The sequence below is a fragment of the Saccostrea echinata genome, unplaced genomic scaffold (genome assembly GCF_033153115.1).
Source record: "Saccostrea echinata isolate AGI-Se365-2 ecotype Australia unplaced genomic scaffold, CSIRO_AGI_Sech_v1 ptg000047l, whole genome shotgun sequence".
NCBI classification, from domain to species: Eukaryota; Metazoa; Mollusca; class Bivalvia; order Ostreida; family Ostreidae; genus Saccostrea; species Saccostrea echinata.
This window is the reverse complement of record NW_026889796.1, coordinates 3,605,540-3,619,732: the sequence shown is the minus strand read 5'-3', so window position 1 is coordinate 3,619,732 and position 14,193 is coordinate 3,605,540. Positions and strand designations below refer to the sequence as shown.

Sequence of the window (14,193 nt, the reverse complement as noted above, 5' to 3'; positions counted from 1 at the left end):
TGTAGCTGTCCCCTCTCTAAAATTTGTAAAGTAAATATGAATATCAACATTTTCCAATCGCTATCACGCACGGTACCATGCTTTATTAAATACATACATGATTTTGTCTCACTGCACTAGCGTTGTATGTTTTGTGTTGTCAGTTTGGGAGGATAGTAAACACATGCTCTTCGGTGAACCCTAAAAATTGGTTAACGACGGGTTAAAAAATGATTGATCTCTATTTTTGCTAGTCTCGACTGCGAACGTGGACAAAATCATTACCCTAATTCTAGCTTCCATTCCTGTGAAATGAGTATCCACATGTGGTCATCATTACAAATTAACGATGTAAATATTTACATGTATGCTCGATGCACAGGTTCAACAATGTGAAGTTTGATCTCGAGTGTCGTGCTTAGTATCCAAGTTGGTAAATCTCGCTCAAGATAAAGATTACGTGAACAGGAATTAGTAATCGGACTATAAAACTCGGACCATTCCGTACAACAGTGACGAAATCGCTTCACTCGAACATATAAATATACGCACTCACCAATGACAGACAGAGAGAGAGAGGATCTTGGCATTATACAACAGCAACATATGTTTCTAATATTCACTTTGCAGGGAAAGATGCAGCTACACTCGTGACCCTATGCTTGTAACAAAACCCTAGGTTTTATCACCACTTCACTGGATTTAAGTCTTGTATTAGCTGTATTGAGGACTTCTTAAAATTTATTTGCATTATTGGATACTTTGTCTTCATTGACGGATAGAGGGAAGCAGGCTGTGGTTAGGAAAACTTACTCGCGAGGGTATAAAAATAGAGATAGTGAGAGCAAGCGGTAGCAAGTCACCAGCAAGCCTGAATTAACGAGATAAAAACGAAAGCTCGATTCTGATAATAGTAGAAAAAACTGACTCGGTGCATGCATGGTCTGGAATCAAGGTGGCTGTCTTTTGACGGTTCCAGAGGTTATAATTAATTCTGTACAAGACAGGAAAAAAGAGGAAAATTGTAAAATGTCATCCGAGACAGAGGAAAGCATTCCCGAGGAAGAGGGGAGACCGAAAGAACATGAAATGGAAGCGGAATCGAAATTGCAAATCATTATTAACAAAATCAAAAACTTCTTTAAGAAGATTTATGAAGTTTCCAAATCTCTGTTGGGACTTTCCGTTTTACTTGTTCTCTATTCAATTATAGGAATGATTATGTTTCACTGGATAGAATATCAGGAGGAATTAGACCAGAGAGAAAAAGTTGTGAACTTCCGGGAACTCACGGCTAAACAACTATTTAAATTAAATAATGAAATATTAAATGAAACTGAATGGATTCAAAAGTCCCGAGAATATCTGGAGAATTATGAAAATTTGATCAGGAACACACCCTATGATACCACCGAAAAACCACTTTGGAGTATGTGGGGATCTTTGTTTTTCTGTGCTACAATTTACACTACCATAGGTAAGTTTGTCAAAATTCAGAAATAAAATTCGCAAAATATTGAAAATCGAAGTCTTTTAACAATTGAACTTATGTACACGGTACTAAGAAAATTAAAATAGATTATTTTCATTTTATAAAAAAAAAATAAATGGATTTAATAATTTTGAAAACAATCTGAACATGGTTACTATATGAATGTGTCTATTATCGGCCTTGAGAAGTTCTACATGATGCAAATCATGTACTCTTATTTTTTGTGTAAGTATGCAATTTTTTGAAGTTTCTGGTTTAAATCAAGTCCAGGCGACCTCTAAAATGTTAACCTTTTCTTGAAGTATCTCTAATAGAAAAAAAAACCATAATGTACCAAAAATTTGAAACAATATCGGTTAAAACGCAGATAAGAAGAAGAAAAAAATACGGAAACGGAATTTGTTGTTACCCGTAGTTGGTTATCTGCAATAGTATACAAATGCACATGTCGCTATTAAAGTCACATGGAGATGCAATCATTTGTCACAATCAATTTCGCTGAGACGCGTGTTTAGCATTCTCTGAATCTCATAACGTTAAGCGTCATGGGGACTCTTGGTGTAATTGTGGGGGAGAACTACGACCCTTTTCACCTTTCATCAGCCATCATCTCAGAAATTGAGCACAAGAACCTACTCTTACTACGGGAAAAAAAAAGAAACCATAAACTGACATCAAGCAACAGGCGCTGATAATGTTCCACTTCTTTTTGCATAGTAGTTTAGCCATTTTTTTGTACCTGCCATAAACCTTTCAGAGTATATGCATACAAGTTCGAAACAAGCCAGACAAAACGGTTACTTTTACGATGAAAATTGTAGAAAATCCATAATGTATGTGCATAAAAGAATATCACTGAAGTTTATGGTCGCTGATCCAAACTCTTTCCGATTCTCGCATTATTATTTGATATATTCCCAAGTCACCTGTTTTTTTACACAAGGCATTTTTTAATAAATAACATTATGCAGACAAATTTGCAGCTCACTCAAAACTCTTATCACGAAATCTGCTTGTCTTCATTTTTTTCTTATTTGCTTTCAAGAAGCTAATTTAATGCATACAGAGTAAGTTTATTGTTGTTAAGATTCATAAGAGGTCAAGTCCCAGTATGTATTACACCTGCTTTTGAAGTTTTCCTCAAAGGTTAATTTACAGATGTTCAAATTTTCCATCATTTCCATAAAATATAGAATATTTCCCATAGAGAAATTTATTTTTAAAAAAGATTTTACTCACAAAACCTTTATTAATGTTTTCCTTTAATATGCGTGCAGAGTACAGAACTTTGTTATCTAGTAGGAGTTCAGATCACTTTCGCCCACTTTGCCATCATGTTCTTGTTTCCTCTCAAATGTTACCCAATTTAATTTTTTTTTTCACAAACGTGCTTGAAAATTTGAAGAACTTGAATTACTTGAGGATGATTTATCAGGAGAATAAGAGGCCCACGATTCAGAACCGATGCCAATTGAATAATTTACCTACAATCCTTCTTTTAAATCAAAACCAATTACAAAATTGGAGTTCAAAAGTTATTTTGATTATTTGAATGCATTTTTCCCTGAAAAGAGTCTTTAGCCGCCAAACTGATTATTTCTTAGCATATCTTTTATAAAGGAGCCAATGCAATGTTACATAGGTTTGGCCAGAAACTGTAGCTGATTAACCCATTTCTTGAATTATACAGAAAACATATATTCAAAAATATTTCTAAAGAGGTTTCATTAAGCTCTGCCACGCCTATTAGCTTCTGTTTTGCGCTTAGAAGATGAGAAAAAGTTTGGATAAATTTCATTGATGGCAAAGAAACCATTAACTCATGTATTGCATTATATCAGAATAAATGTTATTGGTTTTTGAAATGGAAGATTTACCAGACAATTATATTTATAGGTTCTAGACTGTTTCATTTATATATACCCTAGAACAGATTTGAATAACCAAGAGATTTCAAAAAGTAGTATTCATGGTGTTAGAATGATAAGTGGATTTTCTTTAAGTTAAGACCGTTCCTAAGGGAGGTGCATAAGTACCTATAAAATATTGATTGTGCGTTTGTTATGAAAATAGGAATATCTCCGTTGTAAATTGTTTTGGTCGTGGGATTGTAGGTTGATGAATGAAATGCTTTGTTTTAATACTTTTTTAAAGATCTGAGTCAACGTATTTTCTTAATCACCTACTTGAAAATGTAATTACGTTCAAACAAAACATGATCACATCACTGTAGCTAAGTTTCGAAATCCTTGATGACCAAAACATATAATATATAATATTATTATATTATTTTCAGCATATGAGTTTAAAATTACGATGTTGAATATGGCAATCCCAAATTTTAATCTGGAGATAAACTAAGTTGAATGTACAACTTTTTTTTAAAAAAAAATCTACATTGAAAATGATATTTTACAAACACTTAAATTTGATTAAATGTTAAGGACATAACTTTGTTTTGATTTTGTGACTTTATCAAAATTTTCGTTTCACACCGACAAACCAAGATTTTAGCAATGATAATATAGCAATTTGGAAACCAGAAAAAAATGCAACCATTCATAAAATTCTAACTTCACCTAATACACTTATAATATATAACAATATAGGAAAAGGCGTTTCATATATTCTTGACAGGATTTAGAGCTCTGCAGTGACAGATAAACAACTATAGTAAATCAATTAAATACTAGTATGTACTTTGAATAATTTCTATGACAAAAACAAATGATTTATTTACACTTTTTCTCTTATGAACTTTACAAACTATTTTTACATGAATTGGATTCGGAAAGTTTATCTGCAGAAACCATTTATGATATAATGGCCATTGTTGATATCATGAAAAGAAAAACACTGTTCATTATTTAATTGCAATATTTCTCATTTAAATAAACATTATATTCATTAGTGGATGATATCGACTTCTATAATTAATAAAGCAAAATGTAACAAGAAGATGATGTAAATGTATCACTCGTGGTCAACACAATGCATAATAAACATGGCACTGATACCAGCATTGATACGTGTATCTGGATATTCATACACAAATTCTACTTTTTATTTTTATATTATTGTGGTTATTGCAATTTTTCATCCATGCATTCATTAAGAAGAAATTGTACGAAATTGAAGAAAGAGATAAAGTGGAAACGAAAGTTTGTAATAAGAAAATACAAATAGTAAATTGAATGATACTTGGTGTTAAGGATGTGTTTTAGAAATTACAAATCACACGGGCAGTGTTCCAGAGGAATGGAATATGTATTTTGTACTTTAGTCTTCGATAACTTCACTTATACTTGTTGAACCGAACTTCAATAAAAACATCGCAGCTTGTGCAATATTAATTTAAAAGAAGTTTGCAATAGATGTATTTTTGAAAAGGCCAAATTATAGTGTGCGACGATATTGCAGACGTTAATGCAAAATATTTATAACATTGATTTGTACTGATATTAAATCTAATAATTTTTCTTATCTTTATTTTTTATCCTATCAGCTATAGATGCTGTTTAAATTGACCTTTCCACACTCTTTCAATTATGATTATGGATCAAGGTTAGATAAGCGTATCTTAACCGTTCCGTCAGGATTCATTACTGTGTATAAAACTCAATCAATGAGTTCTGTTAGAATAATAGGTTACCCCTCAATGAGCCAGAATAAATGGTTCAGAAGATATGTATGAAGCGTGGCTTGACATATAAATCGCATGGAGGTTTTTTTTTTTTTTTTTTTTTTTTTTAAAGAATTGTAACCTTTAAAAAAGCAACCCTTTTTACACCCCATTCCTTTAATTTCAAAATTCAATTTCAAAAGAATTAGAAATGAGGCACAGTGTGCACAGCAACCAAAAATTCTTTGATTCTTTTGATATTCACAACTGGGTCTTCTACACCAATTACAGGAAAGTTGAAAATTTGAAGATTAAATTCTTTTGAAGATATTTTTGATACATATACAAAGCATTCTTAGGAAGTAGAGCTTTAAATGTTTAAGTGCTGATATACGTCTCTTTTTCTGATTACTGAAACTGCAACCTATTTTTGTTGCGTACATTATTATACTTTTTTTTAAAAAACAAGAACGTGCGTAGTTCCAATCATGATTTCCTTAACGTATATCTCTACCTTCTTCGCAACCATAACTTCTTTGTTGGTACTTCTGTGGTTTTCGACCAAAAGATATCTATCTTATTCGGACCTTGCTACTTGTATCATATTTAACATTGTGGTTTACGCGATATATGATAAATCAATGTTGTTCCGCAACCGCAACCTTGTTCGTTCAAGTTATTTCGATGATCCTGTGGTTTTCGGACAATGTCGATCGATTAAAGGCGATAATCGTTTGGCACTGAGGATGATCATTATGCAAGAAAGTGTGAAACAAATTAATCTCAGAGAGACGATAATTAAGATAAGACCCTCTGATGAGATTATCCCAAGAGATGCGCAGTGGCGTCTTTAGAGAAGAGTTGGATCTCGTCCATAACGTTGTTTGATTTGGGAGAATTTATTCCCCATCAAAAGACTGCTAGATAATTATTAAACAAAATCAAATAGATTCCTACTGTTTGCTCTCACTGTCAACATTATTATACTGGGATCTGTGCAAGTTTCATGTCTTCATGACTGCTAAATGAATGTGAAAATTTATCATAAAAGACCCGTGTGTTTGCTATCCACCTTCTATAATGTAGAACTCGTATCCAATACGAATGTTATTTAGAAGTCTAACTATATATAAAACCTGCAACATCTATTATGACGTCAGTAGACACAGAGATCATTGGCAATATACTTTATAGATATAATTTGAAGATAACAAGAGCTTCCAAAAAAGAGAGAGCAAAGCACTTCTTGTTTTTGCTAGAAAACTCTTTTCAAATGTATACATTTTTTAAATGATACTTTCAAGGCTACCTGGTTTCAGATGAAACAATACGTTCAAGAGTTTATAAAGAACAATGTCGAATTGAACTGTCGAAAAAATCTTAAAGCTTATTGCATTGAATATTTTCTCAAAGAAATATATTGATGACAAACATGTATAAAGATCTATTTTAAAAATTATCGACCGCGATCCAATTTTCCAAAAGAAGAAAAAGAACATTATTATTATCATAATTCTTACATTCATTAATTCTTTTCTTTTTATCATGAGTACTAAAAACAAGAAGGCACTCGACCTATGATAAGCTAAAAAAAAAAAGAGTTTCTATGATTAGATATAGACTTAAAATATCCAGTAAAACACCAGGGTGTTCGGTCCAAATCCTCATTATCACGTCGTGCCTCCCTATTGGAGGTTCTGTTTTTATCATCAGGCGAGCTTCTAAGTTCCCCAATTGCTATATTTCTGCTTATCCCTGGGCTTTGATAAACGAGAAGAGGGGAAAAGATCTGGCATTTCTAAGTGGGCGGACATTACTGGTCAATATATATGTTATCCGTTTAATATTGAACGTGTTCTATATCTTTCTGTAAGCAGTTCAATAAAATATCTTGCTTATCTAAAATGACATATTCGATATGTTCAGTATATACACACCTTGCGATATGTTTTCGTCGTTCCTGTTCGTAAGACTGCTGTATTACACTTAAGTTACTACGATATGATATATGATATGGTATTTTGAAATTTATGTGATAAATAAAATTCTCTGCAATAGTTCTCACCAAATGATATAAGGAAATTTAAATTTCCTTTGGCTTTCCCATTTTTAAATGTTGGTTTCATCTCATCAGTTTTCAATCAATCAACCAAGCTTTTTAAAGTTATCCGTAGCGTGTGCAGAAGATTCTGAATTACATGTATAAATGGATGCATGGAGAGATGCAATTTTGGGAATTATATATGAAGATGAACATATATTTAACATTGCAACAATCTCCCGATTTTATCGGAATGTTGCCGCAAGACAGAAGTGTAAGATTTCGCTCCAAATCAATTGACCATTAACTTTTAATTTTGCGAAATTAGACACTGTCCTTATTATATATTGTTCATTATGTTTGCAGATTGTGTTTTTGTTTTCGAAAATACCAATATGTTAAAAATAGCAAGACCTGTTTCATGTCTAAGATTTAAAAGAAAAAAAAGACATTGACTTTGTTTATAATCTTGAATAGGATTAACTTATCTATTACTTACACATCACAGACAGACAAATAAACACCAGCACGTGCATGTCTCTCGTGAACTATGCCTCTGAAGATTTTACTAGTTGGTTAACCTTGTTATAAGATTAGAAGCATGTTTTGAAACAGTAAATAAGAGGGGTTTGAATTTACGTATAAAGAATTATTAGCTGTATTTCAAAGAATTAACTATTATGAAAAGTGATGCTTTACGTAGTGCAAGTTAGACGAGGGTAAAATCCCTTGGGTAAGTCTAATGAACACAAACCATAAAAAACAAAAAATAGAAAATGTATTCCTCGTCACATCAAAGTTAAAGAGGACCTATTAGCCTTGTTTAACCAAATTACTAAAAATCCTACAATTTAATTTTCATTTATTATTTTGAATTTGTTGCTAATTTTGGTTAATCACACAGGAAACGGGAGTCCCAGATCAGGGTCCTAGTGTCCCATTGACGCGTTATTGTCCGAGAAATTTGGAAGTTTATGGCCGATTAATGTTTTGAGATAAATGGCAATTGCTTCCGATTAACGTAGTGAATAAGATATCTGATTTTTAATCAAAATTTAGTCTGTGGTATTGGTAGCAGGCGATCTAAGCTTTAGATAATGTCAATTTCTCTCAGAACATGGTTGATTTAACATGTTTTAACAAAAGTTACTAAAAGTTTACATCTGGAGCACGATTTGTTACAAAAAAAAAAAATCGAAAAATTTACCAAAAGGTCCACAACTTCAATGTAATTTAGATGAATAATCTGTAGCTTCATAGTGTAAATTTCATCCGTGTTTTCTTAAATCTTATTTACGAATATATTTCTTGATAATGAAACAAACACACCACAAATGCATGTATTTGACAAAGTTTAAAGCATAGTGCAAGTATATTTTTATTTTCAAATGATAATATCTTGGTGAATTCTTCAAATTTAATGTTATTTGCTGTATAATTTTAGTTTTCATTTCACTCGACCGAATACATGGCCTTTAAATGTTAACAATCAGCCGATGAGTTACTGTTATTGAATTTTCTCAGAATTAAATGTTAATGACAAGTATGACCTTTCCTTTGCCTAATTATTTCCAATCCGTCATAAAAACTTCAAAATATGAAGATACATTTAACCCAACGTATTCGAACCGGAATAAAAAGACTCACTCTAGCTTGCAAGGATAGACGAACAAAAAATGTTTCAAGCAGAAAATTTTAAGTGTCGCATAAAAGAAGCAAAATTAAATTGCCTTTTGCTTCTAACAGGAAAAAGATTCCATTTGCAGGCAAACTTAAGCGACCTATTATCTCAGAAAGATAATAAAACAGGACATTTTGAAACATCCGCAGTTTTGTTAAATGATAGCTGATTGTGAGTATTTTTTTGAAGGACGTAAATCTGTTAAGTACATTTTACATGCACAACATGGAATAACATTATGTTCTTGCTGACACTGGGCGTTTTCTGGTGTATGATATTAATATCGTTACTGGTTCGTTATGCTGATAACGTTACCATACCATGGCATTAGTTGACCTTTCCACGTCCCTGTGCGTTGTATTATTAGGCGGAATGGAGCCTTGTAAATGATCCCAGAACAAAGGCAGTCGTATCCATCTCTTTGACGCCATTATTGTACTAATTATGACTGCTGAGCTCAAAATCGTTCAGTTACTCTACTTTTTGTTTGTTTATGCGATACGCTACAAGACTATATATTTATCATCGTCATTAAAAAGAAGGATTTTCTGATTTTTTTAGGGGAGGGGGGTGGTGGTTTTTGCATGATTGTTGCATAGGTATTTGTAGACTTGTGCATAAAATCACTGAGGGGATTTTCTAAATACAAGGTGAAAAGTAAATCTTTTAGTCATCCTTTTCATTTTCAGTTCTAATTCGTTCACTTGTAGAGCTAATTTGCTGTGCATTTAGTAAACGAGGTAGAAGATTTTTGGAAACGATAATGCCTTGCAACTTAACTCTTCAATAGAAAAAATACGTCAGATGATGTTTAACTCTGCAATTTGGAAACTAATCTCAGGGAAGATTTTATGTTGAAAGCGAGCTATCTGTTCGCAATAAAATTAAGATTCAAAGAAAGTGAAGCAAATCTTATCCAGACTGTTATAAAACATGCAGATTTACTAGACACGAGAAGAGCAGAGACGTAAAACAGCATTCTTCTACACAACGGCGCCTAGAAACCAGAAAAAATATGTAAACACGAATGACAATAATTTATTGATTAGCTTAGCAACTGGTTCGAGGGGAGAAGAACCATGTTATTAATTTCATAATTATATATATATTCCAGAACGAAGGAAATTATCATTTTTTAAAGTAATTAAGGGATATTTGAATGCAGAGCATTGATTTCAACCATTATATATTTTTAGTTGCCCTGCGCACTTCACCCAGGTATTTCTGGAATTAACGTTAAGTGAGACCGTAATATTGATGATATTTTTGACAGTAAATCGTTTTGTTTCATTTCCAGATTGGATTACAACTGTAAAAGCATTATCCAATACATATCCATTAAAACATATACACGTCTACTGTCTTTTCAAAATAATATAAACATTCCTGTTAATTCTATATAAATAAGGTATATGTATTGGTATGAGGTAGTTAATGCGACTTTTGCCAAAAACAACTACCTTTATCCGGGGATGCAACTGATTCGTCCAGACGTATTGTTGGTGGTTCAGTTTTTAGAATGTCTGCCAATTCTTTAATCCCACCTATAGGTGTCTGCTCTTGTCTCGAAAAAAATTCGTGAATAATATTAGGGTTTATTGTTACTCTCTTTAAAATTAATTGTTCAACACCCCCTTCCCCGATTATCTCTGCTCTCTTGGTGGATAGTTGATACGTCCCGAAAAATGAAATAAAATATAAAAATTTAAGGATATTTGTCTTTCATTGCAGGTTATGGTCACATCACACCCAACACAAACTTCGGAAAAGTTATGACAATCTTTTATGCAACAATTGGGATACCTTTAGCTTTAATGGTGTTAGCAGAAGTCGGGAAAAAGTTAACCGTAGGTTTAAAATTTCTTTGGAAATTTGTCAGAAGATACTATTACACTGGATATTGCATTAAAGTACGCCAAACTGGAACCACATATATGAAAAGTGGCTTCCAACGAGGAAAAACAGCTCTACGGAAGGCATCTGTAAGATCTGTTCGACGACTTCGAGGTTTACGACAACCTCCTGTAGACAGGGAAAACAATGAAGCCCCGAAAACCATTGATATTGAGGCAGGTTCTGAGGTTTTAAGTTCCACGGAACTCCCACTTGCAGTTCTGGAGGAAGCTGCGCAGATGATGGCGGAATCGTCACTTGAGCAGGTGACACTTCATGGAAATGGTATTCAACAAATTACGTTGATGGTACCAGAAACGGAAGAAACTGAAAGCACTCTTCATGGAAATAGTATTCAACACGTAACACTGATGGTCCCAGAAACGGAGGAAACGGAGAGCGCATGTGGAGACTCTGTGACGTCAAAGGAGTCACATGATATGAATGATTTTGAAATTGACGAAAATTTTAACCTGCCACTTCCTATAGCCTCTGTTATAATGCTGATATACATCTTCTTAGGAACATGCTTCTACATGATCTTAGAACAATGGAATTTCATCGATTCCTTTTATTATGTATTCATTTCGATAAGTACTATAGGTTTTGGTGACATTGTACCTGGCCAACCCGAGTATTTCTTGGTGTCTTCAATTTACCTTTTCCTTGGGTTGGCGCTTGTATCCATGTGCATAAATGTCGGTGTTGACTATTTAAATGTGACAATAGATAAAGCTAAAGTACAAATGGACAAAGCTAGAGACAAAATGAGTATTGTGGGTAGAAAACACATCAAAATTGCTGGAGAACAATGGGGTAAAGCAAAAGTTAGAGCCAGGACAAAGGCTACAGAAATGAGAACTAAGGCACGAGAAAAAGCCACGGAAGTGCACAACATTGCCAAAGACAAGGCAAAGGAAGTGAGAAAAGACATCGTGTTAAACGTGCAGAATGAACTTTCAAGAATGAAGTCATCGAGGAAGAAGAATTCTTTAGATTCAAATGGAAAACCTCCTTCCGAGGAAAATGTTGAGAGGGAGGTGTCTGTGGACAGAAATTTAACTCTACAGAGAGTCACACATAGACATGATAAAGACAAAATTGTTTTAAATGGATCTCCAAAGCATTTTAATCCTTCTGGTCCTGTAACAGAGTTATGAGATGAAATGACATTTCCTAGTTCATCTTAAGTTAAACAGGGCGTCATATAGGGTAAAAAATGAACCTTATTTCTCATTGAGAATTCAGGAATACCGATCTGAAAATTGTCAAATGGAACAAAAGAGCAGATCATGACGTGTTCAGAACTTAAATGATGAGATGACATTTCTCAAAGAGCTCTCTGGTCGGTGACGAAAGTATGGACAAAACTTACAGAAATAATTCCAAGAAAACATGATGTAACTATATGACTGTAACAGATTACAAATTCATGAAACGTTGACTTGCCAAAGTGTTGGGAACTCCAAGGTTGTGAAACAGCCAGACACGAAGCAAATGCTTGTTCAGGAATAAAACAGTGTGTCAGAAATAGCTATATCAGACATGTATTTATATCATTTTATCATTCATGCTTCCTGGAAACATACATGAAACATTGGTGCATCAGGGTACAAAGCGAGTTCACTTTGTGTTTCCGTGTGTAAAGAAGATAGAACGATGATACAATTGTTTCCTACTTCAAGAACATTTCCATTTCTATTCAGTTGCCCCTGATCTTGACAATGCAACTTTTGTGTATATCAAACAAACATGATTGTGTGTATTCACATTACCCTTCAAACTCACTTCAGGAGAGACCTTTAACCTTTAAAGATTCTCTTAAATCATACATTACCATATTTTAACCGAATGAAGATATATAGAGTATGCTCTTCCAAGATCAGTTTATATTACAAATGTATGCCTACATGTTCATGTTAAATGTTCTTTAAATCTCAGTGATGGATATTATATATGTTCTTTAAAAAATTGCAAACTAATGATATATTTCAATTTCTGGGAACAATTTCCAAATTTCCCACCCAGAAGAGTTTATGACTCATATTTCGTTTTGCTAATTAAGCTGTGCTATTTCTGTTTTCAAGATAAATTTAGATATCATCGCTGTATGTTAAGGACCCAGGGAACCATAACTCTCATTTTTAACTTGACTGACGCGTCAATTAGATCAAATTCCATCCTCTGCTTTTGAAAAATAGAACACCTGTAAGTGTTTACACGTAATTTAAGAATCTTCAGGAATGTTGTTACTTGCTCTGATTAGGGCGATCTATAACTAGCAATATTTGAAACCTGACTCGTATATCATGATATTCAGCAACACAAAAAAATCCTATTACTGAATCTGTTGCAGTATATTTATTTTTCTTTCCTTTACCACGTCGATGTACAATGTTCCCATTATTCTTGTATCATGAACATTTTTTCGATTGGTTTTTGTAATAATCACTACTTTTTTTTCTATATTTCTACTTAACATTTCAAGATGTTAGCAAAACTTTCCAGAAAAGACGAGTAATATACTCAACTTGTTTCATTTCAACTGAATGTGTTTTTTTTTTCTTGTGCACTTGTAAAAGATTTGATTTAAAATAAGGAGTTTTGGAAGTAAAATGCGACATTTGGAAGTCATAATACTTAAATGTTGAATACACTCGGTTATATAATGAATTCATTCCCATTAATACATGTTAAAATGATGCTATCCTTGAAAATGAAACCTCAAATTCCATTTCACCAAGAGAAAACTTTACTGCATTGAACTTCTGTAATGTTAGAATTTTAGATTTGAAGTATGGGTTATCAAATAAGTAATAGTTATCTAGATTGTTACATTTTAGACACACAGAATTTTTTTCAGCCATATAGTTTATTTATTTGTTTCAACCGTAGATACATTCAGAAATACATAAATGATCTTGTTAAACAAGTTAAGTGTAGAGAGAAAGTTGTTTGTGCGTAGGTGGTGAAGAAGTAGTGGTAATTGCGGAGAAAAAATAAAAACCCGCCATTACAAAGGATGATCACCCTGCTGAAATACAAAAAAAGATTGTTTTGGTGACCGATTTCCTTCTACTGGCAATCGTATCCCCGTATTGTTACATCTTTGACAGTGTGTGCTTGTGTTTGGATGTGATTGTATACCATTGTTATTTTCATGAATGGTTGTTGTTATCTGTTTATCATCTCCACCATTCCAATTAATAAATGTTTTTCTAATTTTACAAATATACTTTGTCTTCTGTTTCCTTTATTGCTAATACAAATTAGATAAAAGGTTGATATAAACTTTTGGATAATATAACATGCACATGCAACTGACTTACTTCTGGCGATTCATGTAAATCATATACCATACCAATTTTGAAGCACCAGATGCGCATAAGGAAGAATAAACACTTTTATTAATGTACTCCATATAGGAAAAACGTATATTTAAAAAAAAAAAGAATGGTTTAATATCAATTTTTGAACGATAACAA

The 14,193-nt window shown here is 32.9% G+C and overlaps 1 protein-coding gene across 1 annotated transcript; it reads left to right on the top strand.

Annotated features, from left to right (window-relative positions):
- The first annotated feature begins 316 nt into the window (after nucleotides 1-316).
- Nucleotides 317-13,943, top strand: LOC133202989 (TWiK family of potassium channels protein 7-like). The gene is made up of 2 exons (XM_061338842.1): nucleotides 317-1,456; nucleotides 10,547-13,943. The coding sequence occupies exons 1-2, from the start codon at nucleotides 919-921 to the stop codon at nucleotides 11,866-11,868; spliced, it is 1,860 nt and encodes a 619-aa protein (XP_061194826.1). The 5' UTR covers nucleotides 317-918; the 3' UTR covers nucleotides 11,869-13,943.
- Nucleotides 13,944-14,193: the final 250 nt, after the last annotated feature.

Bases quoted from the DNA above. Each gene is read 5' to 3' on its own strand.
- LOC133202989 (XM_061338842.1), top strand. From the start codon at position 919: ATGGTCTGGAATCAAGGTGGCTGTCTTTTGACGGTTCCAGAGGTTATA. The intron at 1,457-10,546 runs GTAAGTTTGTCA...CTTTCATTGCAG, and splicing joins TACAATTTACACTACCATAG to GTTATGGTCACATCACACCC.